The sequence below is a fragment of the Pavona decussata genome, unplaced genomic scaffold (genome assembly GCF_977016875.1).
Source record: "Pavona decussata unplaced genomic scaffold, jaPavDecu1.1 SCAFFOLD_87, whole genome shotgun sequence".
Classification (NCBI taxonomy): Eukaryota; Metazoa; Cnidaria; class Anthozoa; order Scleractinia; family Agariciidae; genus Pavona; species Pavona decussata.
Window position 1 is genome coordinate 4,307,558 of NW_028145504.1, and position 25,078 is coordinate 4,332,635.

Below are 25,078 nucleotides of genomic sequence, written 5' to 3' on the forward strand. Positions count from 1 at the left end.
AATTCGCATTTTATTTCCCGGTTTTATATTCACATAAATTCGAGCTTTATTTTCCAGATTGAAATATTTTCTTTACTGCCAACCTCATAGACAAGAAATGACACTTTTGTACAGTGAACATAACATCCAGATCAAATATAACAAACAGAACACCTTCAACCTAGGTGTGATGAAAATGAGAAAATTTTAAAATACAAGTGAACAAAGCCAGCGGGAGATAAGTCTCCTCCTTAGTAAGCTCAAGCTCATCCAAAGGGTGAAGGATGCTAAGTGGTTCAGCTTCGTTGTGGATGAAGTAACGGACTGTGCTACTATCGAGCAGCTTCCGATTTACCTCAGTTATGTAGACGAGGAAGAGAAGCCACACTGTCGGTCTAACAAGTTCTAGAGACATCCGATGCATCTGATTCTACAACCATCACATGAATCACTCTGCAGAGCTCAAATCCTTTGGTTCAAATCTTTCTTTGGTTTTTGGTTTTGGCTCTGATGGTGCCAGTGTCATGACTTCCAAGAACAATTGTGTTGGTGCAAGGCTTCAAAGAGTTTGTGGTATCATAGTGCATAGTCACTCAACTTGAAATTTCAGAACAGATCAGATCAAGTCACAAAATGAAACAGTGACATTAACAGAGTTCGAAACGTCCATGCAGTTAACAAAGTAGAAAGATTTCTTGGATGCTTCAACTGTCAAAAAAAAAGATTCAATGAACTTCAGGTCACATCATGCACTGCAGACACACAATGATATATTAGTATATCACATAATTATAACACAGTCTAACCTGTGGACTGTTAGTCCCACGACAAATCATAGCCAAATGGATTTACCTTGTGAAGTCATTGTTGCTGACATGACTGTGGACTGCCTAAAATGGGAGGTCCAAAGAGAGTCCATGACGTCACCTATTGTTATAACCTAGGGAAAGAATGCGTTCCTCCATACTAATTAAGTGCCTAGTCTTGCTGCATTCTAATTTTTTGACTTCCGCCATACCAAGTGCGCAGGTTTACTAATGAGCATCGCTCTAGTACAATGGAAACAATAAGCCTAGGCTTGCCTGCTAATAGTAAACACGGATTGGCTCACAAAAAATCTATTATGTTTTCAAAATAAAAGCACGCTCTCTGTTTAGCATTTTATTCTTGTCACAAACTCGAGTAAATTATATTTTTATTACAAGATAGCTCCAGACATGCAAGTCGAATCAAGTACTACACCTCTGTTGATGGTAGACGAAGTGGAACAAGTCCATCGACAAAGGGCAGTCAGTCTTATCAGCCATGTTTTTCAGCTAACGTATGCCACCATACTAGACGCAAGGATTCAAGAAGAAAAAGTAACTCGCTGCCACAGTTGTGCTATTCAACATCCCAGTCAAAGACAGCACTCCTGCCTGATGATGGATAGTGAAGATGCTTGGTTTTATTTCCGAAATGATGCAGTAGAGAAAATGAACCGTAATGATGTTCTAAAGATCGCTGGTAGTGTGTGTAATACTCTTGGATTTAAGTTAGGCAAATCCTGGGAAGCCTACGTGAGCGATCTCGCAAAGATGCCTTGGACCAGTCTATATCTCACATCTCTGGAACTTGAAGGATTCTGTGAAGGTACTGAAGCGAAGCAGCTACAAGATTGAATTTTGCATGATGTTTATGATGGTCCCAATGGCCTCAAGTGGAAAAATTTCAGTGAAAGAGTCAATTTAGAGAACAATGACCTCAATGAAGTTGAATGTCCTGAAACTATTGTCAAAAAAGGCTGAGAACCAATGGACCTCGCCCTTGTAATGAAGGAAATTCAAAATAAGCTATTTCTGTAAAAGTAATAAAGCATGTACACGATTTGATCTTGATCCAGTGTGTGTTTATCTGTCTACACCTGAACATGGGTTTTACTGTTTCAGTTCTTAGGGTATGATTTTACTTTTATTGCCTTATGCGCAACCTGCGGAGAAACATTCCATAACTGCACCACTTACAACACACATGTCCGCACCTCTGATCAACAACAACAAACAACCGTAAATGCAGCGCTGCGACTTCAAATGATGCACCAGCTGCGAAAAAATCCAAGGGGACAGACCAAACAGCTGTGAGTACAGCGTCTGAACCATCAGCCACGCCTCATTCCGCTCCTCCAGCATCTGCAGCAACTGCAGGTTCCAGTTGGTAAGTGGATCCCATTCTTATCACTTCAAACCTTCTTTCAAGCTCTGACAAAAATATTGCTCAGACGTACCGACAACACTGGTCCCAGATCTGTACCCGATTTAGCTGCCACAACAGACTTCAAGACTGATACAATTTCCGCCAATTTCCGTCAACCCCCACAGCCTCCGCGAGCAACTAAGCCAGATCGTCGCTGATCAACCCACCGTCTTCAAAATCTACTTGTCGTTTGGTTTCATTCTGCGAAACACAGAGACTGGCGTCCTCCAGTACCACCACCTGTCTGCCAACAATAATTTGGTCTTAGAACAGTCTTTCCTGGTCTCGAATCACAAAGACTTAGAGCGCGCAATACAAGAAATCAGCAACATTGACTTTCTCGACTGGGTTCACCGGCAAAGGCTCAGCAGTAAATGGGTAGTGGATTTGATTACGAACCTCACCTGGTTTGTTTGGAAAATCCGCAATCATTGAATAGGCCGAGGCAAATACCTACCCAGGTATGTTGCCGAAAACCAAGGAATCAACGCGCTGGAAAGCAATGCACAGACAGGCAAACCCTATGAAGACAATCTCTGTTTTTTCGGCTCCCTGGCTCTCCATAATGGTTGCCATAAGAAGAACCTAGAGAGAGACACACAGTCCTATTACCAACAATACCAAGAAGCTGGGTTAGGAAAAAAGAAGTTCTATGGAGTCAAGTTGTCCGAACTAGACGAACTGGAAAAACTATATGCAGTCAACATACAAGTATACAGTCTCACGCCAGCACGAACCCACAGTGAAGACCAAGGCGATCAAGAAAATACTTCCAACATTGCCACGCTCTCACCACCATTACGCTGGCACTCTTTACTTGAACTTGTACGAAAATCATTTTTCATATATTAAAGATCTCGCCTGGTACTCAAAGTCCTTTTGTTGTTCCTGCTGCGGCAAGTACTGGAAATGCGCAAGTAATTCAAGGCAACATGAAGCAACTTGTGACGGGAAAGTCCACCTCAAGTAGCCTGTCGGCACGTACCATGTACTGAAGACTGTCTTTGAAGAACTTGAGGAAGGAATTATCGTACCAGAAGAAGCACGCTATTTTCCTCAATGCACCATGTTCGATTTTGAGTGCTTCTTCAATAAAGAAAAAGCGAAAGACTTGAAGAAAACTGACAAGTTAACCTGGCAATTGGCGCATGTTCCCCTCAGTGTAAGTGTCTGCAGTAACGTAACCAGTTATGAAGACCCCAAATGTTTTGTCTCTAATGGTGATCCAGGCCAGTTTATTTCAGAGTTTATCCAGTACCTTGTTTCTCTGAGTACGAAAAGTGCTTCTATTCTCCGCAAACAGTTTGCAACTGTGTTTGAAGTACTGCAGCAAGTACCTAACCACGATGAGTCAAAAGAAGATCAACTCACGCAAATACTCCTTGATATCCAGGAGGGCAGTGACAATAACAATGAAGTTGAAAGTGAACAAGAGGAAAATAATGAAGAAGAGAGCGAGGATGACAGCTGAGGGATCGATTTGATGGCCAGTGATGACGATGACGACGAGGAAGAAATGGAACCACAAAACAATGAAGATTGCGCGTTTCTCCATGATGAGACAGAAGAACAGGAAGATGCATCCTTTTACCGAAGATTAAACGTTGAGTTGGATACTGAAAGGAGACAAGAGAGAAAAAAACGGCGAGAAGAACTAGTAGAGCGCAAAGATGTGTTATTCAGAGAAATGAAAACCTCGAACAACAAAGTCTTAACAAAGCTAACTGAAAAACTGAACGCAAACTTACAAGACCTACTAGTCCTTGGCTTCAATTCTGGCAAGTACGACCTCAATGCTGTGAAAGAATTTCTCTTTCCCTACCTCGTTGAGACTCAACTCATCAAGTTCACCATCCAGACCGAATTCCCCAAGCTCCTGGATATTTCTAACTATCTCGCTCCTGGATTTCGCTATAACCAGTTCCTTAAAGCTTACGAGTGTGACCAGAACAAAGGTTTCTTCCCCTACAAATGGATTGATAGGCTGGACAAATTAGAAGAAACATCGCTGCCCCCACATGAAACCTTCTACTCAAGTCCAAAGAATCAAAACATTACAGAAGAAGAGTACAAATACTGTCAGCAAGTCTGGGAGGAAAACGAAATGGTCATCTTTAAAGGTTTTCTGGTCTGGTACAATAATCTGGATGCGGTTCCTTTCCTCTTAATGGAGGGACAATGGAGAGGAGTAAAATCATGTCTACATATCAGCCCAAGCGAGGCCTGCATTCCAAACAATTTGGCCAGGATTTTATAATAAAAATATGACTGCATTGTGGGACAACTGAATCAGATCCTTGGCTGTTAATGAGTTGATTTTATGTACATGTAAATGCAGTCAATATAAAATTAAAATTATTAGAATTTTGACAAACTGCACATGAAATTATTTCCTAATTTCACTCGTCACCATTTGATTAATTACATGTACAAATTTGCCTAGGATTATGGATTATTCAGACCTCCCCTAGTAGGGCCTCTGTAATGCAGTTTGTAGCAAGAAAATTATTTACAGTTGTATTAAATGTGGCATTTTTAAGAGCTGGAAAGAATTGTGAGACCTCATTGATCTCATTTCTGTTAAAACAGAAATCAGTCTTAACTTAATGTAGTTCAACTACTAGTCAGAAATATTAAATTTCATTGAAGTGTATTGTTATCCATGCAATATACATGTAGGAGAGAATGAATACTTATTCCATTGATGTAGTTTTATTGTAGAGTAACATCAAAATTAAATGTTCATTTAATTGTTGCTGCTGTCCCTTCAGGCTCACGGGATTTTGAGCCTAGTTTTAACTTTCAGTTTTCATGATTTTTCTGGTCCCCTCCGTGACAGCTTAAATAAAGGACCAAACCTTCCCACGAGTTGCAGGAATAATTTTGAAAAGAAGGATGTTAAAATGTACTGGTCCACCAAATTCTCATCCCTTTCACTGCCATATTTTCCATCAGTCATATCAAGAAACCTTTACCAGCTGATTTCAAAGTTCTTGCACTGTAATGACAATACAAGCGAAGAAGTGTGTCATGATTCTCCGAGGTACAGGTACAACCCATTGCACAAATATAGGTTGCTTTTGTATTTGCTAAATAGTTCTTGTAAACGCTATTACCTTTCAGAATGCCTACTTTCAATTGATGAAAACCTAATTGGATTGAAAAAATCGCACTGAACTGATTCAGTACATAGCCGACAAGCATCACCATTAGTGGGGTGTCAGGTTGTATACTGCTACCAAATCACAGATCACATACCCATTGCATACACAGTTTACTGTGGAAAAAAGCGTGCTCCTACAGCCTCTGAATTTGGCCATTCTTATGATGTGGTGTTTGATCTTCTTACCCAAGCAGGATTATTGAACAAGGGTTACCACTTATTTGTGCACAATTTTTACACCAGCCCAACCATAGAAGACCACCTGTTTTCCAAGGACACCCTTCTCACAGGAACTCTTTTCTCCAACAGGAAGGGTGTTCCAGCAGTCCTCAAGGCAGCATAGCCGAAGAAGAACGAGTATGTTTACTTTAGGAAAGGATTGATTCTTGCCTCTCCTGGCGGGAGAAGAAAACACAGAAAAACCCCTTCCTTCTCCTTAGCACAGGCATCCCAGCTGGTATGGTGCAGCACAGGAAACGCGATAGAACAGTCAAGGAACTACCTTATCCTGTGTCTACACACAACAAGCACATAGGTGGGGCAGATCTCCTTGACCAAATGGTTGACCGTGTCGCTGCAGAAGGACCTATCATAAATTTTGGAAGTGTTTTTTTGCAATCATAGATCGAATGGCATTTTGTGCATATCTCTTTTATGAGAAGAACACAGCAGCCGAGCAAAAGCTTTCACGGTTTGATTTTATGTGTACTCTGATGGAGGAACTGTGTGGTAAGAGTTTAAATGAAGAAGGAGAAACCCATCCAGTTCAGCCAAAAGGGCACAGGATTAAAAGAATTCCAGACGGCAAGGCAAGGGATTGTGCAGTACGTTCCGACAGGAGTGTTCCGGGTGGCCGCAAAAGGGCTAAGACCCAGTGTGTTGGTTGCCAGGTGGGAGTCCATTTGGACTGTTCTGGGTCTTTGGACCACAGGAACAAGAAGAGGAAGCTATGAACATTATATTTGAACGGAGACTGGAGTGTATATAACTTTCATTTTTTTTTTTTGTTCTACTGCGTCGCCTTAGAAAAAGGAGCTCTCAAAAAGAACTTTTATACTTGTTATTATAAGAGTGTTATGCTTGTAGAAGAAAATTGTGTTTGTTTTTGGTTCCTTTCTTGCATCATTTCTTTAAAAAAGGTAAAATCCAAACATTGCAAATTCTTTATAAAAGGTGGTTGTTTTGTTGCAGAAATGCTTAGCAGGAAAATATGTTTAAAAGAATCAATGAAAATTTTAGAAATCTGATACCAGAGGTGCCATGGAAACCAGAAATGAATGAAATATGAAAGCACATTTTATGAGGAATAAATTAGAGGTTGTTTCATTGAAATTTGACCTTTGCTTCCATAGTTAGAGCCATTTTTGTCAGCCCAGTCATTTTGCCCATTTTGGCTCTGGCACTGGGGCTGTCTGGAGACACCCCACAGCATTGGGGTAGACTCCAGAAGGACGTAGGGCGAGAGGGAGACCAAAGACCACTTGGAGAAGGACTGTTGAGAGGGGGAGAAACAAGGCAGGGTAAAGAGTTGGAATGTAGCCAAGGCGGTGGCACAAAACATACAGTGTTGGTCAGAGAATGTGTCTGCCTTATGCACCTATTGGCGTGCGGAGATTTGATGAGGATGACTGGGGTCGTCACCCACCCAGAATTGTGGCACTTTTAGGGTTTTAAATTAACATACTAATAAATGACCAAATGCGCATCACAATAAAACTATAACTACCAATACTAACTAAATATATATGAATATAATGAATAATACATACATGTATTTGTTTTTGTTTTGCAGAAAAAATAGGTAAACAACTGACTATTGAATACAGAGACATTGACACATTCAAATAATTGTGTGAGGAAGGGGATTAAAGATGAAAGTTGGAAGTTCTTAAAGAACCAGGGCTCTCTTCAGCATTTTTTGTGGTAACATTTCCTGGTAACATTACGAAAGGACTGCCTCAAGCCATTAAAACAAGGCTCTCATTTGAAACATCATTCAACCTTCCCTGTTATCAGGAGCCAGTTGTTGCAGCCTTACTGGCTAAAGCTGTTGCCTTCCGTGGCATTCCTCTTATCTCCATTAAAGACCTTAAAGCACTCTCAGCTGAGGAAGCATCTTATTCAGAGGACATGTGATACCAAACTTTATTATAGGTGCGTACCTGAATCTGCTGTCAGCTACTTTTAAAAATGTAACTGCTATAAAATGGGAGAGGTTTGAGAAAAGCAGTGATAAGAAACTTGGTGGTTTGTTGCTGAAGAAATGAAAGGTGTCTGACTACAATCTCATACTTGTCCCCTGCAACGAAGTTGGAAGCAACCACTGGTTTCTTCTCTGTGTTTACCCAAAGGTGCAGCATGTTGTGGTACTTGATAGTGCAGCTGGAGAATTCATTAAGCCTACACATCAAAGAGCTATCACGAAGATGTGGAGAGCATTGGTTATAGCGAGTGGTGAACCAAGCCCCTGTGACTGGTCTTGTTATGTGAACAGTGATGATGATGTGCTGCAACAAGAAACGGATTTTGATTGTGGTGTTTTGTTTGCGTGTTTTCAAGAGCACTTGCTCTTGCAGATCCCCTCATCCTTAATGCAGACATCATGGATGTTAGAAAATCCATCATTCATGATCTGTATTTTCAAAGCCTCAGCCCAATGCCATCTGTAAGGGTTCAGGTAGGGATGAACTATGCAGTTGACTATGTGACCACTTTCTATTTTGGAAGAGTTACATCTGTAGAAGGCAGCTTTGTTGGACTTAAATTCTTGCACAGCAAAACCTCCACCACCTACGACTGGCCAAGAATGGATGATGTTGACAGAGTACACTGCAGTTGCACTTTTTATGGTCCTGTGTTGCTGGACGGCAATCGCCCTTCTACTATTTCAACTCAACATGAAGTTGAGAACGTGCACTTTTTCATTAAAAAGCCGCACAAACTGTAAGCAGTACACCTAAAAAACTCTAAATACAGATAACATCAAACTGTCTGAAAAATGTGCTGGACGTAGATGTAATAATTATTATTACATATTAAGCATTTGCTAATAACTGTACTTGAAATACAACAGTCATTACATTTATGACCAACATCAATTGAATTTCTGCAGAGGTCCAATTTTACATTTAGATTGTAGTTGGTATAAGCTTAGTAAAGTGTTGGCTGAAAGTTGTTTTTAAGGAGCATTGTACATAATACACGACTGTATAATTCATAAGTTGTTCTTGCCTCTTTTCATACATGGCATTTCTGTTCAATGAGCAATGTACATTTAGAAAACATTTTAATTGTAGTTATGTGGATGCATGCATAAATGAAGTTAATAGTCCTATAAAAAAGCCTTTTTCTATAGTACTCGACAATTCTGTGTTCAGTCAGTTGAAAGAGAAAAATTGACCATTAAATATCTGAGTTGTTTGGGTTCTCAGATAACCCTACAAGACTTAGAAGTTAAAGTTTTGAAAAGGTCATGCATTTGATAGGACAAGGTCTTAATGAGCCTTTTAGAGTGTTGCCTTTTTCTCATGTCTAGCATTTTACATGAACCAAACTTAATTTTTCTCCATAAAATTAAAAAAAATTTAAACTGAAAGTGATGCTGTTTGAGAAAGAATGCCATATTAAACTATGAATGTGCAACAACTTTACTGGCATACAGTGTAATACTCATCAGGAAGGTTTTAGTTTATAGCCCTGTATCATTTTACTTTAAACACTTGGCTACCCAAGGGACAAAAGGTACCCTCCATGACACTCCCCTCTGTGACAATAGCCACATCACTCATTGTTATCCATGCAGTATATGAGAGAATGAATACCTATTCCATTGATGTAGTTTTATTGCAGAGTAACACCAAAATTAAATGTGCATTTAATTGTTGCTGCTGTCCCTTTAGGCTCACAGGATTTTGAGCCTAAGTTTTAACTTTCAGTTTTCATGATTTTTCTGGTCCCCTCCGCGACAGCTTAAATAAAGGACCAAATCTTCCCACAAGTTGCAGGAATAATTTTGAAAAATATTGATAAGAAAGAGTCATAAGTAGTTTATCCTTTGAAAGTCCAGGGTGTGCAAAACTAAATTAGGTAAGGGAGTTATCTATGGCATTGTCTTTTAAGCTGTCCCCTCCACAACATGCTAAAAAACATGGAATTACCCTATAATAATACTAATAATATGGTGCCACAGGTCACTGTGAAGTGCCAGGGCCACTCTGAATGACCCTTAGAAATAACAACAATTATGATTGGGTAGAATTTGAAAATAATCTCTCTTGGTCCTACTATACAACAGATAACCAATGCCTAAATTGGAGAAGTTTGGATGTTATTTGGAAGACACGACGAGTAAATCCGAAAGTACGTGTCCTCATGATCTTAGGGCATGAACAAAATGGGGTCAAATGTTCACTCAGATCTTGAGGATAATTCCTGCAAAAAATTTTGACGCAGTTAGCAGTGATATTTATTCAGAAGAAGAAGAATCAAGTCCAGAGGAAGGTGAAGAAGATTTCAGCAGAAAAGAAGATGTCAGCAATTCTGAACAACCAGAAAACAGAAGTCTTTGGATTTGTGTTTATCTGCTGGAGGATTCGCATCCTGAAGATGATGTTACTTTTTCTGTTCAAAACCCTGGAGTTCGAAACATGCCGCCTTCCACTTCAACCTCTCTGATATATTTTCTCTTATTTCTCACACAAGAAATTCTGGCCAAGATTGTGCGAGAAACCAAATGCTATGCCAAAACCTTTTTCCACACGAACAGGGACAATTTGTCACCTTAAAGCTGTGCGAGACGACGGGCAAGAGCCACTTTTGATGTTGCAAAACAAAAGAAATATCTTGGACTGACTTTATTGATGGGGCTTATAAAGAAGAAGGATGCTAAAATGTACTGGTCCACCAAATTCTCATGCCTTTCAATGCCATATTTTCCCTCAGTCATGTCAAGAAACCTTTACCAGCTGATTTCAAAGTTCTCGCACTGTAATAACAATACAAGCAAAGAAGTGCGGCGTGATTCTCTGAGGTATGACCCATTGCACAGTTTAGGTTGCTTTTGTATTTGCTAAATAGTTCTTGTAAATGCTATTACGTTCCAGAACGCCTACTTTCAATTGACAAAAGCCTAATTGGATTGAAAAATCGGACTGAACTGATTCAGTACATACACAACAAGCATCACCACAAGTGGGGTGTCAAGTTGTATGCTGTTACCAAATCACAGACCGGATACCAATTGCATACCACTGTTTACTGTGGAAAAAGGCATGCACCTGCAGCCTCTGAATTTGGCCATTCTAATGATGTGGTGTTTGATCTTCTTACCCAAGCAGGATTATTGAACAAGGGTTACTGCTTATTTGTGCACAATTTAAACACCAGCCCAACCATAGCAGACCATCTGCTTTCCAAGGAACTCTTTGCTCCAACAGGAAGGGTGTTCCAGCAGTCTTCACGGCAGCATAGCCAAAGAAGAAAGAGTGTTTTTACTTTAGGAAAGGATTGATTCTTGCCTCTCCTGGAGGGAGAAGAAAACACAGAAAAACCCCTGCCTTCTCCTTAGTACAGGCATCCCAGCTGGAATGGTGCAGCACAGGAAACGGTGTAGAACAGTCAAGGAACTACCTCATCCGGTGTCTACACACAACAAGCACATGTCACTGCAGAAAGGGCCTATCATAAATTTTGGAAGAAGTGTTTTTTTGCAATCATCAACCGAATGGCTTTCTGTGCATATCTCCTTTACGAGAAGAACACAGCGTGCGCACCCAGAATTGTGGCACTTTTAGGGTTTTAAATAAACATACTAATAAATGATCAAGTGCACATCAAAATAAAACTATAACTACCAATACTAACTAAACACACAACGAGCCGCAAGCCCTAAAATTTCTGTCCCGAAGTTAATTGAATTATACTTTTACCATTGACAGGTCGGTCAGAGGATTAAAGCGTCCGCTGGGGTGATCATTTACACCTTCAGAATGAAAGAATGTCAAAAAGAAATTGACACCTCAAAGGATAATTGATAATTGCTTACGATAACAATGACACTTTACATGGTACGCATCTGGTGTCAAAGGGATACATGACGTTTTCATTCTTGCTGTATGCATTTATAAATTCAGTGTATGATGACTTTTCAACCAGGCTCGAACATTTCTTTTTGTTTTTAACAAGCCTGCGAGGGAAGCGTTTTAACAATTTTGAAACCTTCTACAATAAAATATATTCAACTCTATTCTTCGCGTGCCGGTGCGACACAATTCAGGACCATTCACACAGGAAGCAGAGGAGTCCTATTTGACCGACTGGCTGAAGATTTGCTTGTATATGTGTGGAACTACGCATTTAAACAGGACAGATTTTCCAGACGATTTGAAACCAAACAGACCAGCAGTGAAAGCACTTTGTCATGGGGATCAATTTTTAGGCAGAAAGGGAACATTGTGACAATTGTCTGGAAAGACAAGAAGGCTGCATCTTTCATTAGCACGCAGTGTGATGTTAGAGGCGATGAAACAGTTCGCGAAAGCAGAAGGATGGAACGTACATCGAAGTTCCAACGATCCCTGCCGTTACCCTTTACAACAAGTACATGGGGGAGTCGATCACAGGGACCAAATGTGCCAGTATTACGAGACCTCAAGGCAAGCAAAGAAGTGGTGGCGCTAACTGTTTTGCTTCTGCTTATAGGTGAATACTGTCAATGCCAATATTCTCATGCAGATCACCCAAAATCATCCAAATTTGACATAACTACAGTTCCGTATCGAACTGGTCAATGGGCTGACTGGAGAGTTCTCTTCGCGTCGACATACCATTCAACACGCGACTGTTCAGTCGGGGCACTGGCCAGTGAAAATAACAAAAAGGGCAGACGCAAACAGTGCCTTAATGTTATCTGTGGAATTGTGCAAGATCCAGAAATGGGGCAGAAAATTGCATTTAATATGTGGCTAAATGTAATTTAGGCAAAGTTAAAATCGAGACAACTGCTGGTCAGCGGTGCCCGCATGGCTGGGACATGCAGGGCGGCCACCCTACTTTGCAGGGGCCCCTAGGTTCTTACAGCTCACACGTTTGTGCCAATTCATTTCGCATCTGTTCACTTGCCGGAGCTTGTGCTGTTTAAGTTTGTTGCTTCTTTTTCGTCCAGTTTTTCTCGTTTTACGTCTTTGTTATGTCCCGAAACACTCACAATAGTTTACAGGCTCGGCTTTTCGCTGGCGACACGTCATCTACGGCGGATGGTTCGTCGAGTATTCAATGTGAAAGTTCGCCTGCTGTTGAGACGTCTCTGCCTTCCACGTCAGCTAGTTTGACTTTGGCGGCTTCAGCGGCGCCCACTTTACCGCCCGAGATGATTTCACTGATTACGCAAACGGTTCGAGCGGCCATGGCGGCCGAAAAACCTCCTGCATCCGAACAAGTGCAAGCGGTTCCGAGTGCTGTACCGCCCGCGAGTGCTGGGGGCGTTCCTGCCTCAAATTCCTTAGATGCTTCGGCTGCGAGTTTCATGGCATCGGGCAGTGCAATTCCTCTTGGACAGCTGTTACAAGGTAGGCCATCTTCTTGTGTTGTTGTCCCTTCATTTGTGCAAACGTTCGCTGCGCCCGTCATGTCGCTTACACCTTCGTTTACTCCGCCAAGCAATGTAATTCAACAGGCTCCAGCGCTCACCACTCAACCCGCTTCGCTCCTGGATCAATCGTTCGTGGTCGGGCCGGGTTTTTCTCCCGTTCCAGCGAAGCTAGTGGCTCAGATCGTGGGCGGCAAATACGTGGATTTAAGTGATCTCCTGGCCCCCAACCTGCAACAGTGAGAGCCCGAACCGCAACTTATGTTTGATGGCCGACTCGTTTTGACCTCGCAACCAAAACGGCAGCGCCGTCGCATCGAGGACATTGCCAGCTGGATGGAAGCGTTTTCCATCTTTTCACTCGTACTATCTTCCCACTTTCCCCACCGTTGGAAAGATTTAACTCAATACCAGCTCCTCATTTTGCGCACACATCGCCATTTTAGCGGTAAGGTGTGGCTGAACTATGACCGAGCGTTCCGTGAACATGCGGCCGCGACAAAGTTGACCGATTGGTCTTGCATAAATGTGCAGCTGTTTAACTTCCACGCAGCTGGCTCTTCGTCCCGCGGATCGTCATATGCCCAACCAGCTGAGGCTTCTGAGCCATCCGGTTCCGCCTTTTCAAGTACGCTGTGCAAGTCATGGAACAGGGGGCGGTGCACGGCTCCAGTCAACCCCTGTCGCTACGCGCATCGCTGCAGTCTGTGCTCAGGTTCTCACCGGGCTAACACGTGCCATGATAGCGCCGAGAAAGCTGATCGAGGGGATGCCAAGCGTCGCGGCAGCTCGCCCACCCCTAGCCATGCCTCAAGCAAGGCCTGGCGTGCCTAATGTACTGTTGTAGCTTTGCAATTTTTTCTTGCCCCAGTTTTTTTTTTTCACGCCGCTCTGCTTTATTAATTTCATCTCTCCAGTGGCAGGGGCCTTTTTGTTTGCCACCATGGCAGTTCACTTCGATTTTAGGTTACTTGCTTCGTATTGCTTGATTTTTCACCATCTCGTTAGCTACATGTGTCTCCTAATTGTATTTCGATAAAGCCAACATTCGCAACTGTGCATTTGGCCTTTAGGGCCTTTGTTGGGCATCTCTACTTCATTGTATAGGGTGATTGCCAATAAAAGTTTTTTATTTTTGGCTATTTTATCTGTATATACATATATTTTTCTCGTTGGGGCTACGTCTCCTAAGCATGTGCATTTTTTCCTTCCAGTGCCTTTGTGCTTCCCGCCTATCACGGTTATAAGTCCTTTGAATGCCTCAGAGTTTGCTCGGGAGTTGACAGCTCACCCCCAGCCACAGCAGGTGTCTAATGTCCTCAATGGCCTCCGGAACGGCTTTAGACTCCGGTTCCAGCCCCTTCGGAAGCTGTCCTCTGCCCGAAAGAACAAACTTTCAGCGTTCCAGCACCCAAAAATTATAGATGACTACTTGGCCAATGAGGTTGCCTTTCATAGGGTAGCGGGCCCCTTTTCACATCCCCCCTTCCCTAATTTGCATATAAGCAGTTTTGGAGTTATCCCCAAGAAGGGCCAACCTGGGAAATGGCGCTTAATTGTGGACCTATCGTCTCCGAGCGGCAGTAGTGTTAACGATGGCACTGACCCGGAGGAATTTGCTATGCATCACGTTAAAGTGGATCAAATAATTCAAATGGCGGCTAAGTATGGCCCGGGAGCCACGATGGCGAAATTTGACGTCGAGGCCGCTTATCGCAACATTGCTATCCACCCGGCTGATCGTTATTCCATCTAGATCTCCTTTGGTGGCACGAATTCCTTTCTGCTTGGCATGGAGTCAGCTTTTGGCTTTTCCCTGGGCTTTCAGCCGCTACGGACGTGGAAGTCACCTCGGACGCTGCTGGATCCCTCGGTTATGGGGCTTACCTTGGGGATGAGTGGTTCAGTGGCGCTTGGGGCCCATCCCAGGTCCCAGAGCCCATTGCGTACAAAGAGCTGTTTCCTGTAGTTGTCTCATCGTGCGTCTGGGGCCACCAATGGTTCAGGAAACACGTTCTGTTTCGGTCCGACAATGAGGCAGTGGTTTTCATCCTCCAGTCCAGGACCTCTAAGATCCCCGCGCTAATGCGGCTTTTGCGTAAGCTGCTGTCATCAGCGGCCCGTTTCAATTTTACCTTTACCTCGCAACATGTTCCCGGCATTCATAACCACATTGCTGACGCCCTTTCTCGCTATCGTTGGCAGGAGTTCAGACGATTAGCTCCACAGGCCTCGCCGTCTCCAGTTCCAATTCCGCAAAGCCTACTGGACGAATTGACCCTTCCAGCCTAGAAGACCAGTGCCGTGAGTTCCTGATTAAGGGCCTGGCTTCATCTACCCGAAACTCCTACGCTTCAGGACAGAGAAAGTTTTACGACTTCTGCCATCAGTTGGGCAAGATTCACTCATCTGGCTCTCCATGCCCAGCTGATGAGTGGACCCTGTGCTTGTTTGCCACGTTCCTGGCCAGGTCAGTACAGCACACCACCATTAAGGTTTACCTATCTGCAGTGCGGTCCTTGCACATCCAACAAGGCTTTGCAGATCGTCTCCTCAACTGCCTGCGACTCCAACGGGTTTTGCGGGGAATCAAACGATCCCAAGGTGGCCCCTCCACTTCTCGGTTACCGATCACAGATCACATCATGCTGGTCATCTTTAAGTCGTTGGACCTGAGCATTTCAGACCACTGCATGTTTTGGGCCGCTTGCAATTTGGCCTGTTTTGGCTTTCTCCATTCTGCAGAGTTCACAGTTCCGAACCTTTCCAGTTTTTCTCTCGACACCCATCTGGGGGTGCCCGATATCGCGTTTGACTCGGTGGTTGCTCCCACCTGCCTGAGGGTTAGGATAAAAGCGTCCAAGACCGACCCATTCCGCAAGGGGTGCTTTCTACACATTGGTCGAGGCTCCTATCCTTTGCGTGCCATCCAAGCATTGGTGGCGTACCTAGCTATCCGGGGAAGTGCACAGGGCCCCCTATTTTTACTTTGCGATGGTCGTCCCTTGTCATGGGTCCTTTTGACCGACTGGCCTTGCCGCATATTGTCATCCTCGGGAGTCCGAGGCAACTTTTCCAGCCACAGTTTCCGCATCGGTGCAGCCACGGTCGCAGCACGAAATGGGGTCCCGGATCATCTCGTTCAGGCTCTGGGCCGCTGGTCAAGCAATGCCTATCAATTGTACATCAGAACTCCAACAGAGTCGTTAGCTACGCTATCTAAACAGCTCGCAAGTTAAGCGTCACCTGTGTTGTTCCCCTGGCCATCGGGTCATGTTCTTTACGCCCCACGCCCCCACCCCCCTTCTGCCAGCAAGGGCGTGTGGTGGGGGTTTGACGGGCCCGCTTGCGCTTACCCTTCGTTCCTTGTAGCTGCCGTCTCTGCACTCAGGAGCCCTCCTTTGGGGGGTCCGTGGCTCAGTGCTGCCATCAACTGGACCTGCGGCACATGGCCTATTGGCGACAGGTTGTCGTTTTCTGAAAATCCCTTTCCTCTACTGTTTGGTGCTTGTCATGGTTGTCCTGGCGGGTTCTGTCAGTAGTCAACAGTTGCGTTTCCGTTTTCCTGGAGTGGTATGTATGGCTTATTGTCTCTGCCTGTTACGCTTGTATGGCTTGGGGGGTCAGGTGCTTGGAAGAATTGGTGGGTTCAGGTCCCCCCTCTCCCTGTTCACGGGTCCTTCGCCCTCCAAGCGAGAGTGCAAGGTCTGGGTGGTTGCTGCTCACAGGGTTGCCATGGTTTCGCACCTCGCTTAGCTCACTTCACCTGTGGCACCACCGGTCTTTCAGGCACCAACCCCCAAGCTCATCCACTAACGATGAGTTTAAATGTGGCTAAATGTAATTTAGGCAAAGTTAAAATCGAGGCAAGTGCTGGTCAGCGGTGCCCGCATGGCTGGGACATGCGGGGCGGCCACCCTACTTTGCAGGGGTCCCTAGGTTCTTACAGCTCACACGTTTGTGCCAATTCATTTCGCATCTGTTCACTTGCCGGAGCTTGTGCTGTTTAAGTTTGTTGCTCCCAGTCCCTCCCACCCTTTGGTAAGTATGGTTTGTGGTGGGTGTGGTAAGTATTTTTATTTGTATACTTTCTGTTTTATCTCCACTGATCTTTCAGTGTGACAGTGCCGGGTGGTTGCCGCTCACAGGGTTGCCATGGTTTCGCACCTCGCTTAGCTCACTTCACCTGTGGCACCACCGGTCTTTCAGGCACCAACCCCCAAACTCATCCACTAACGATGAGTTTAATTTTAAGTTGCTTCATGCCACCGGGCCCTGAAAGGCAGTTTCTGGTTCAGGTCAAAATCTTTTGACCTTTCCATTTGGGTTTTCGCTGTGGTGCAGTTATCACGATCCTTACCTCTACTCCACTAGAGTGAGGAAAATTTACTCTCCTGTGACTGGTCCCCGGGGGATAATTATCATCTAGAACATACGGTACTAGAACCTTTGAGCCTGTGAAAACATTGGCAAACCATTCCCTGTCACTGGTCAAGGTTTGTTGTTGGGAAGACAAATAACCTGTACTGTGAACTGTACGAAAATATGGCAATTCAACCCCCCAAGGCATTCTTATTTTAATTGCGAGCATTGAGTGCCTCCACCTCCTCCCCCCTTTCACTCTCCTCAAAGTCTTAGAGTACCGGTGCCGAATTGTTGCATCAACTACTCTTTGGATTACCCCAGACAGGTTTTTTTTTCTTTTTTTTTACACACCGAAGTCCTAAATGCAAGTTTTGTTGTTGTTGTTGGTTTCGGAAAACAGAAATGTTGAAAAAAGTCAAATGGGTTTAGAAAATAATAATAAAATATTGATAATCAAATGATCCTAACACTTGTTGACCCGGACAAGTAGCAGTTAATATCGTTAGCTATAAACCGATATTAACCAAAAGTTGACAATTGCGCCAGTTTTGAAATTTGCGCTGCATTTCGATCCAGTCTTATTGTAGTCATGATTGAAATGCTGTAACAAGTATACAGCACGCGTCTAAATCCTGGGAAAGGCTGGTACGTCCTGAATGAGGATATTTGCAGGCCAGCTTTTCATAAATACCGCAAAAATTCTTTCTTCTGACTATTTCCAGACGAAGCACAGAAGGTGCCATACTGCAAACTTCGCAATGAGAGTGGAAATGCTCTCGAGCTCTTCAACTTTAGGCCTTTGTGGGGCACTTATTCGCCAACGCGAATTAAACGACCAGAGCTACTTAACAAGTGACTCATTTAAAAGAATTGCAGTAGCCATTAACAATCATTGTGCCATCACTGGCCTCCCACGAAATGGCGCAAGTTCTACACTGCATTACAACCCTTCAAAAGGAACTTGAGGAAGCCAAGGAAAAGGTCAAGGATCTTCAAAGTATTCTTGCTGACAAGTATCCAGCATCCAACCTTACCGACGAAAAATTGACTACATCGCCAAAACAAAAGAAGACAAGGCTTAGCAAAAAGGCGTGGGAAATTCTTCGTTCCCTGGAAGATATCTGTGGAAGGTACATTTGTGCACTCACGACCCCGCAAATCAGCCAAGTGAAGCTCGAGACATAATTTCTGAGATAGTCACCTCAGTCACCAAGAAAAAAAGGAGTGAAGTGAGGACTCCAAACCCTTGTCCCAGATGTTTCGCAACAATACGTGCATCAATTCCACGTCCCTGTCTAAGCTCTTCTTTACTTCAAACTTGAAGCCAAAATTCCCGATGAAGGATGGCAAACGATGATAAATCTGACGAAGCTGGGAAGAACAGGGGTAAGTTAAAGTGAATTGTTCATTTTGCTACTAAATCGATTATTTAATATTTAACGCAGAGGGGGGGGGGGGTTAGCTCAATATGCTAGGAATAAAAAGACATTATGGGGCTGTGTGCTAAAAATTCTCAAAAGGCTTCCAGTGAAAGAGTACAGAATTAGACAATTTCATAGGGGTGGGGGTGGGGTTTTGTCAAATAGGAGGGGTAAACATGATTGGTTGTGCCTTATCATATTATAATTTTATTAGTCCTAACAAAGGTAATATCACTTACTTTTATTTCATGGCTTTCAGTGAAAATTAACAATATTAAACTCGTTTATATTCTACTCTTCTCCCCCACCCCACCTCCCTAACTACTGCCTCTTGTCTTTTAAGAAACAGAAATTCTGCCTTTTTAAGGTTAGATTATAAGATAATGAAAAACAGTTTTACGTCAAATAACTAAATGTTATTCCTTTTATTAACAGAGAGATAGTGAAAAAAAAGATAGCAGAAAAACTAAAAGGGGACAACCTTGATTAAGGAAAGCAACTTTTTCACATCAAAGATTTGCTGCAAAAAAATTGCTCCAGTTGCCTGCATTCGCATCAATATATTGTCAACTTTTATATCCTCTGCAAATAGGTTATATCCCAATTTCTCGAAAAATATTCCAGCTTGTTTTGATCATAGTAAAAAGTTCATTTTTATGGAAAAATATAAATCGAAAATTCTACAACCTGAACATACATGGTAACGTTAACTTGCTACTTGTCGACAAACCGGAGATTTTAAAATTTGTGATGTACCTTTGTTTCCACCGGCTGGGCCTGTGAAAGGGGGCTTGAACAGTGAGAGTGTGAGATACTGTAATTATAAACGTTCATTTACTAGCGGTCCCTTTAATTTGAGCTCCATGCATTACTGATGTCATGAAAGTTCCCAAGTAAAAGATAGCATCCCCATTACTCAGACGCAGATCCAGTACCAAGAGCTGCAATGGAATCCAAGAAAGAACTAAAGTGAGGACGTCGTGAACAAGAGTCAGAGGCTGGCGAAGATGGAGAACAGGCGAAGAAAAGGCATAATACTTACCACAAAAACTTAAGAAAAGCTCAAAAGAAAAGGCGAAAGGAAAGAAAGAAGATTGAGGCTGCTGGAAATAAGGGAAGGAAAGAAGATAAAACCGTCGTAGTCGGACAAAACTGAAGCACACAAACCGCATAACGACAGTAGTGTTGACAACAGAGCGGAGTGTAGGGATGCCAGGCAACAAGATTTCTCAAGAGGAAAACAAATGGTTTCTGCTGCACTCATAAGAAAGACAGAAGAAGGAAGAGACAATAAGCGACTCAAAACAACAACGCAGGCAACTAAAGTATCAGGAAAGGGATACACAGCTCAGTCGAGTACCAGTGCCCTCAAAGACATCGACCCCGCTAATTTAAGGTGAGAGTTGGGAGCAAAGTTATCTTCGACACGTGCTTCCTTGCAAAGTACCAGGAAATTAAAGTGGTAGTTAAAGAGTACAAGAGTGCGGACAGTTCCACCAAAGGCAACAGCTTTGAAAGGCGTAGGAAAGAGGCTGCCCACGAGGCTCAGGTGATTCTGGAGCTGGGTGATCATCCAGGAATACCCCTTTTATTTGGGGCGAAATCTCAGCAACAGCCAGTCAGCATCATGCTGAAATTTCATGGGAACGGAAGCAAAAGCCTTACCCTCCTTAACGCAGCAAAGAAAAGAAAAATAGCAAAAGAGGATTGGAAGAAGATTTTTTGTGATGTTGCGGATGCCATGCAGCATATTCACCATTGTGGGTACATACAAAATGACCTGAAAAGCAATAATGTCGTCTTTGAGACAACTGAAAGTAGCCACCCGAAATCTGTAATCATCTACTTCAGAAAAAGTGTTTTGGCAGCAAAAGCGAAGAAGCCTAATGCAAAACCACTCTGTATGGGAGTGCAATACAAGAACAGCTACATTGCGCCAGAGTTAATCAACGGTACATGCAAACCATCTGTAACTGATATTTTTTCCCTTTGTTTCTTGATCAAGTCAGTGTATGGGCTTTTGAAGTTTAATCTCCTACCAATTGTGTGGAATGCGCAAACTCAGCCTTCAGAAAGTCGACCCTCAATTGAAGTGACAACGGACAATGGGAGACAATAAGCTGGAAACCAACTATTTTGAGCTGTGCCACGGATTTACAGAAAATTCCATCCAGAAAGTTTATCTTATGCCATTTGCAGTCACAAATGAAGTAAAAATAATAATGTTCCAGTATAAAGTTATTCATAACATGCTTCCAACCTGTGCTACACTTTATCGAGACGACATTTTAGAAAGCTCCATATGTAACTTATGCAACCCAGAAGAACAAATGTTGCACCACCTGCCAATAAATTGTACACTAACAATCGATTTCTGGATGCTGTTTCAAGACTGGTGGTACCAGAAAACAAATGAAACAATAGCATTATCCACAAGCCATATACTCTACACCTGGCATGATAGCGCAAAGCATTGGCAAGTCCTAAGTTATTGTTTACTAATAGCCAAATATTGCATTTTTTGCACAAGCCTTCGCGGAGGTGTTTTAGATTTTCAAACCTTTCTTTTGTCCATTTCCAGAAAACTTGAAATTCTTAAAGGTTTGAGGTTTTAAGGTTTAAGGTTTTTAGTTGCTAAAAAAGCACTCCCGAATTTTCATCGCACGTGGAATCTTTTACTTTAATTTTATATGCTGCTGATGTTTATGATCAGATCATCTGTAATAAATTTTGCAAATGCTACTAATCAACCCTAAGTCAAGTAGTGATTGTATTGTAATGTATGTATTCTTACTAGTGCATGTATAAATTGTTTATGTATATTAAGTAGTGTAAGTTACAATTTCCGCAAGCATCAATGTAAGTGTAATATATGTATTACTACTGTGTGTAGTGTAATGTAAAAGTTGTACCCTGTAAATAAAATTGCATTAAATAAAAACTATTTTGAGCTGACACAGAGTCAGAAAATTAATTCAGCCAATTACTAAGTTGTGCCGTCTGGTATTTGTTGGATGATGGACATTCTAACAGTTATAGTTACAGTTTTATCTAAACGAAGCAAAGAAGAACATAAATTTGTCATTATGCTATAGTTTTGTATTTCTTTCCAATTTTATTCAGGGTGATAGGCTCCTCACGTGGCTTTGTTATATGAAACCGATGTACGTCGGCATAAGATTCTGAAAATTGTGAGTTTCAGATGTATAAAGCCATCGGTATACAGTACCGTGTAACTGTAAGTTGACAGTCTCGACTCGAAACTCGATCCTCGATCCTCGAAGCTATCGAGAATTGAGTATCGAGGTTCGAGGCTCGAGTTTCGAGTATCGAGTATCGAGACGCTCGAAGAATTTTTCGAGGATCTCGATGGCAGCTTTCAAGGAAACGATTAATTTCTCGAACCTTAAACAATAAGAGAGAACAAAAGCGATTTTCCCATGGCTCTTGTATGTGGTCTTTTTTTTTTAGTTTGGTCGAAAGTTGAAGTAATTTAAATCAGCGGCAGTGAGTGTTCGATAAATCTGTTTCGGCGCGTTTCTTCCTTCCGCGTATTATTTAATTTAAAACACATCTGTTCGTCGTTGTTGTGAAATTAAAACATGCTTAAATTTTTTCATATGCTACACCAATTCTTTTTAATCAAACTTCAAACTCGACGAAGCGAGCTTAAAACTACAAGATTGCGGCTTTTTCGCGGAATGTAACACGATCGCTTCTGAAATATCTTCGCTGCGCAAGGATTATACTTGATTGTATTTGAATCCTTCGAGTGAAAGCTTCGAAAAAAGCATTTCCTTATGTAAAAACGCACAATATTTACGGTAGATTCGGCAAGGAATCGGGGAAACTTCAACGTGGCCGTTCGCTTGCCTTTGAGCAGACTTCGAAAGCCGCCGCGAATGTTTACATTTGCGGCGTAGCGTTACAAATTTGCATAAATATTATCGAGATCATCTCGAAAGGCAATGTCACGTTTTCTTCATTTTCTATCAACTGTTGATTGCTGGCGAGCGTTAGCGAGACAGCTCACTATTCTTGTCAATAGGGGAAAAAATTCAAAAATTTGTCGGATGTAAGACTCGAAGCTTGCGCAGTGGAGCATTATCCGGGATGGTTGAGACGACAATCATGCGCAAATCACATGGCTGACATATAATCCGGGATACACACCTCACGTTGCGAGAATCACACGCTGTCAGACGCTTTCGGTTACGAGGTGCAGTTGACGTTAGCTTTTGTAATCATTCATCAAGGTCACGAACGGAAAGATATCACTTTCCACGGGATTCATCATTGATCCGTTTCTTGACCTTGATGAATATTCACAAGCAAATGAAGACATCTAGCAAATAAAAAATTTTGAAATACTAACCTATTTGTTTTATGGCAAAGTCAACTGCGCCTCGAAACTGTCTGTGCCTAAGATCGTGGTAAAATTTTCCCATGGAAAGTGATCTCAATTCTCAAGCGGTGGATCTATTAAAGCAGCCAAACACAAATTGATCTCTTTCCGTTCGTGACCTTGATGAATGATTACAGAAGCAAATAAAGAGAGCAAATAGAAAAAATACCGTGGAGGCTAATAATGATTTAAGAATAAATACTATTCACAGCATGTATTACTAACCAAATGGTTCCAGTTCCTGTATAAAGTGGAATTAATTTACCCCCTTTGGGCAAGTAAGTGCTCAAAGGAATTCACTGCGCAACTTGCACCATCTATGTCATTCAGTTCACGTCAGTACACGATTATTGCTTGTGCAGGAGTTTTGGAATTGAAAGTAAGGTGAGAATAAAAAGTTATCACGGAAAACTGAACAGCGTACTGGAAAATGAATGATACAAATACATGTCCAAACAAATGTCACTCTCTCGCTGTACACGAGTCATTTCTGAAATGTTTACAAGGCGTCACTTAATTGACAAGTGCCACAAGTTCCACAAAAAACCTCAGTTGGAGATGTCCACAGTTTGCATAAGCAAAGACTTGACGCCACCACTGCACATGTGGCTGGAATTCGCCCGTATGGGGCCATTCTCCCTCTTCGCATTTCAAAGCACATCTTGGTGTAGGTTTTACGGATGATCCTTCCCCTCCCCAACAAGTGCCAGCACGTTTCCAGGCTAAGGCCATCTTATCCCTCACAGAAAGGTCACCAGCTGTAATTGGGGGATGTACCTCCTCATTGTTTCAAAAACACACTGTCCATTTTAGCGGCACTGGTGTTGTTGCAAAACATTGGTGAAGATAAAGACATCAAAAACCTTTTAAACAAGGATAATCGAAAATTCATGTTTTAAGGGTGGTGGATGGCGCGCTTCTCTTACCAAAAATGGCTTGGTTAGTCCCAAATCAAACAGTAGGTGCTGAAAATTTGCAATGAGTACCATGATGAGATCGATTCTGACCGATTTGCTCTTTACATTTGGCTTTACGCAGAAACTGATAAGCTCTGCAAGGCCATTTAAAAACTGTTTGTAGGCGCCTTCATAGGACTGTCGCACTTTTCCGGCAACAGGCAAACGCACAGGCTCGGTTTCGCCCTGTTTAAAAAATTCAACGTCTCTCTCCTGGAAATCATGTCCTGTCTTTTGAGCATGTTTCCTCAATGATCTTTGCGTTGTGAATTTCCGAAAACAGGTAGAGCACTTTGTTTTTAAAGATGGCATGTTTGCACAACAGGCTTGCCCTTAAAAATGGAAGATGTGGAATGACAATTCACGTTTGTTGAGAAGCAGCGCTGAGTTAAAAATTAAATTTTGTGTAAATTTCCCTGTCAAGAAAGCATCTTAGCGAGCGACCATTTGGCTTTTGAAGAGGGGGGGGGGGTGGGGGCAGGGGCAGGAGCGTGGATGATTTCAGAAAAAAATATCCTGCAAACAGGCTTGGAACAAATCGTCGATTGAGGGTGTGTAATGCCTAAGTGTTCACACAGTGATTAAAATCAGTCTCTTGTGTGGCACGAGACGATGCCAAAAACCTTTGAAAAGCTAAGTTTCAAAAAAAGAAACACAGCTCTGAGTCATATCTCTAGCTAACTTGTTAAAATGCGGATCTCAGTTATCTACATGTATATTTTCACTCAAAAGTGATTTCAGAAATAGGGATTTTCTTCTAATAAGTCTACGGACCGCGATTCTCCGGCTTTAAGCTTTCAAAGGCACTTTATATTGCTGACGTAGGCAACAGACTGAAAATGTAGTCAACCCAAAATCTGACACCTTCCCATTTATTTTATGTTGTGCTGTATCTTTTTAATTTAGCTTTGCCGTGTGGTACCTTTTCTCAAAACTGTGTGAGGAAGGGGATTAAAGATGAAAGTTGGAAGT

At 42.6% G+C, this 25,078-nt stretch overlaps 1 protein-coding gene, 1 long non-coding RNA gene and 1 pseudogene across 3 annotated transcripts in view; 2 read left to right on the plus strand and 1 right to left on the minus strand.

The window, feature by feature from the left end:
• Window positions 1-25,078, minus strand: part of LOC146474891 (uncharacterized) — a 49,609-nt gene that overhangs the window by 20,442 nt on the left and 4,089 nt on the right. Inside the window, exon 4 of one of the 2 annotated variants that reach the window (XR_014866092.1) lies at window positions 24,319-24,438. The exons of the other annotated variant lie outside the window; for it this stretch is intronic. This is a non-coding gene — a long non-coding RNA (uncharacterized LOC146474891). Of the gene's footprint in view, window positions 1-24,318; window positions 24,439-25,078 lie in introns of those variants that run through there. 2 annotated transcript variants of the gene reach the window in all.
• On the plus strand, window positions 12,447-13,859 carry LOC146474893 (uncharacterized; annotated as a pseudogene).
• LOC146474894 (uncharacterized) lies at window positions 15,478-16,198 on the plus strand. The gene has a single exon (XM_085116280.1). It carries the CDS (start codon window positions 15,605-15,607, stop codon window positions 16,196-16,198), a length of 594 nt encoding a protein of 197 aa, XP_084972406.1. The 5' UTR covers window positions 15,478-15,604.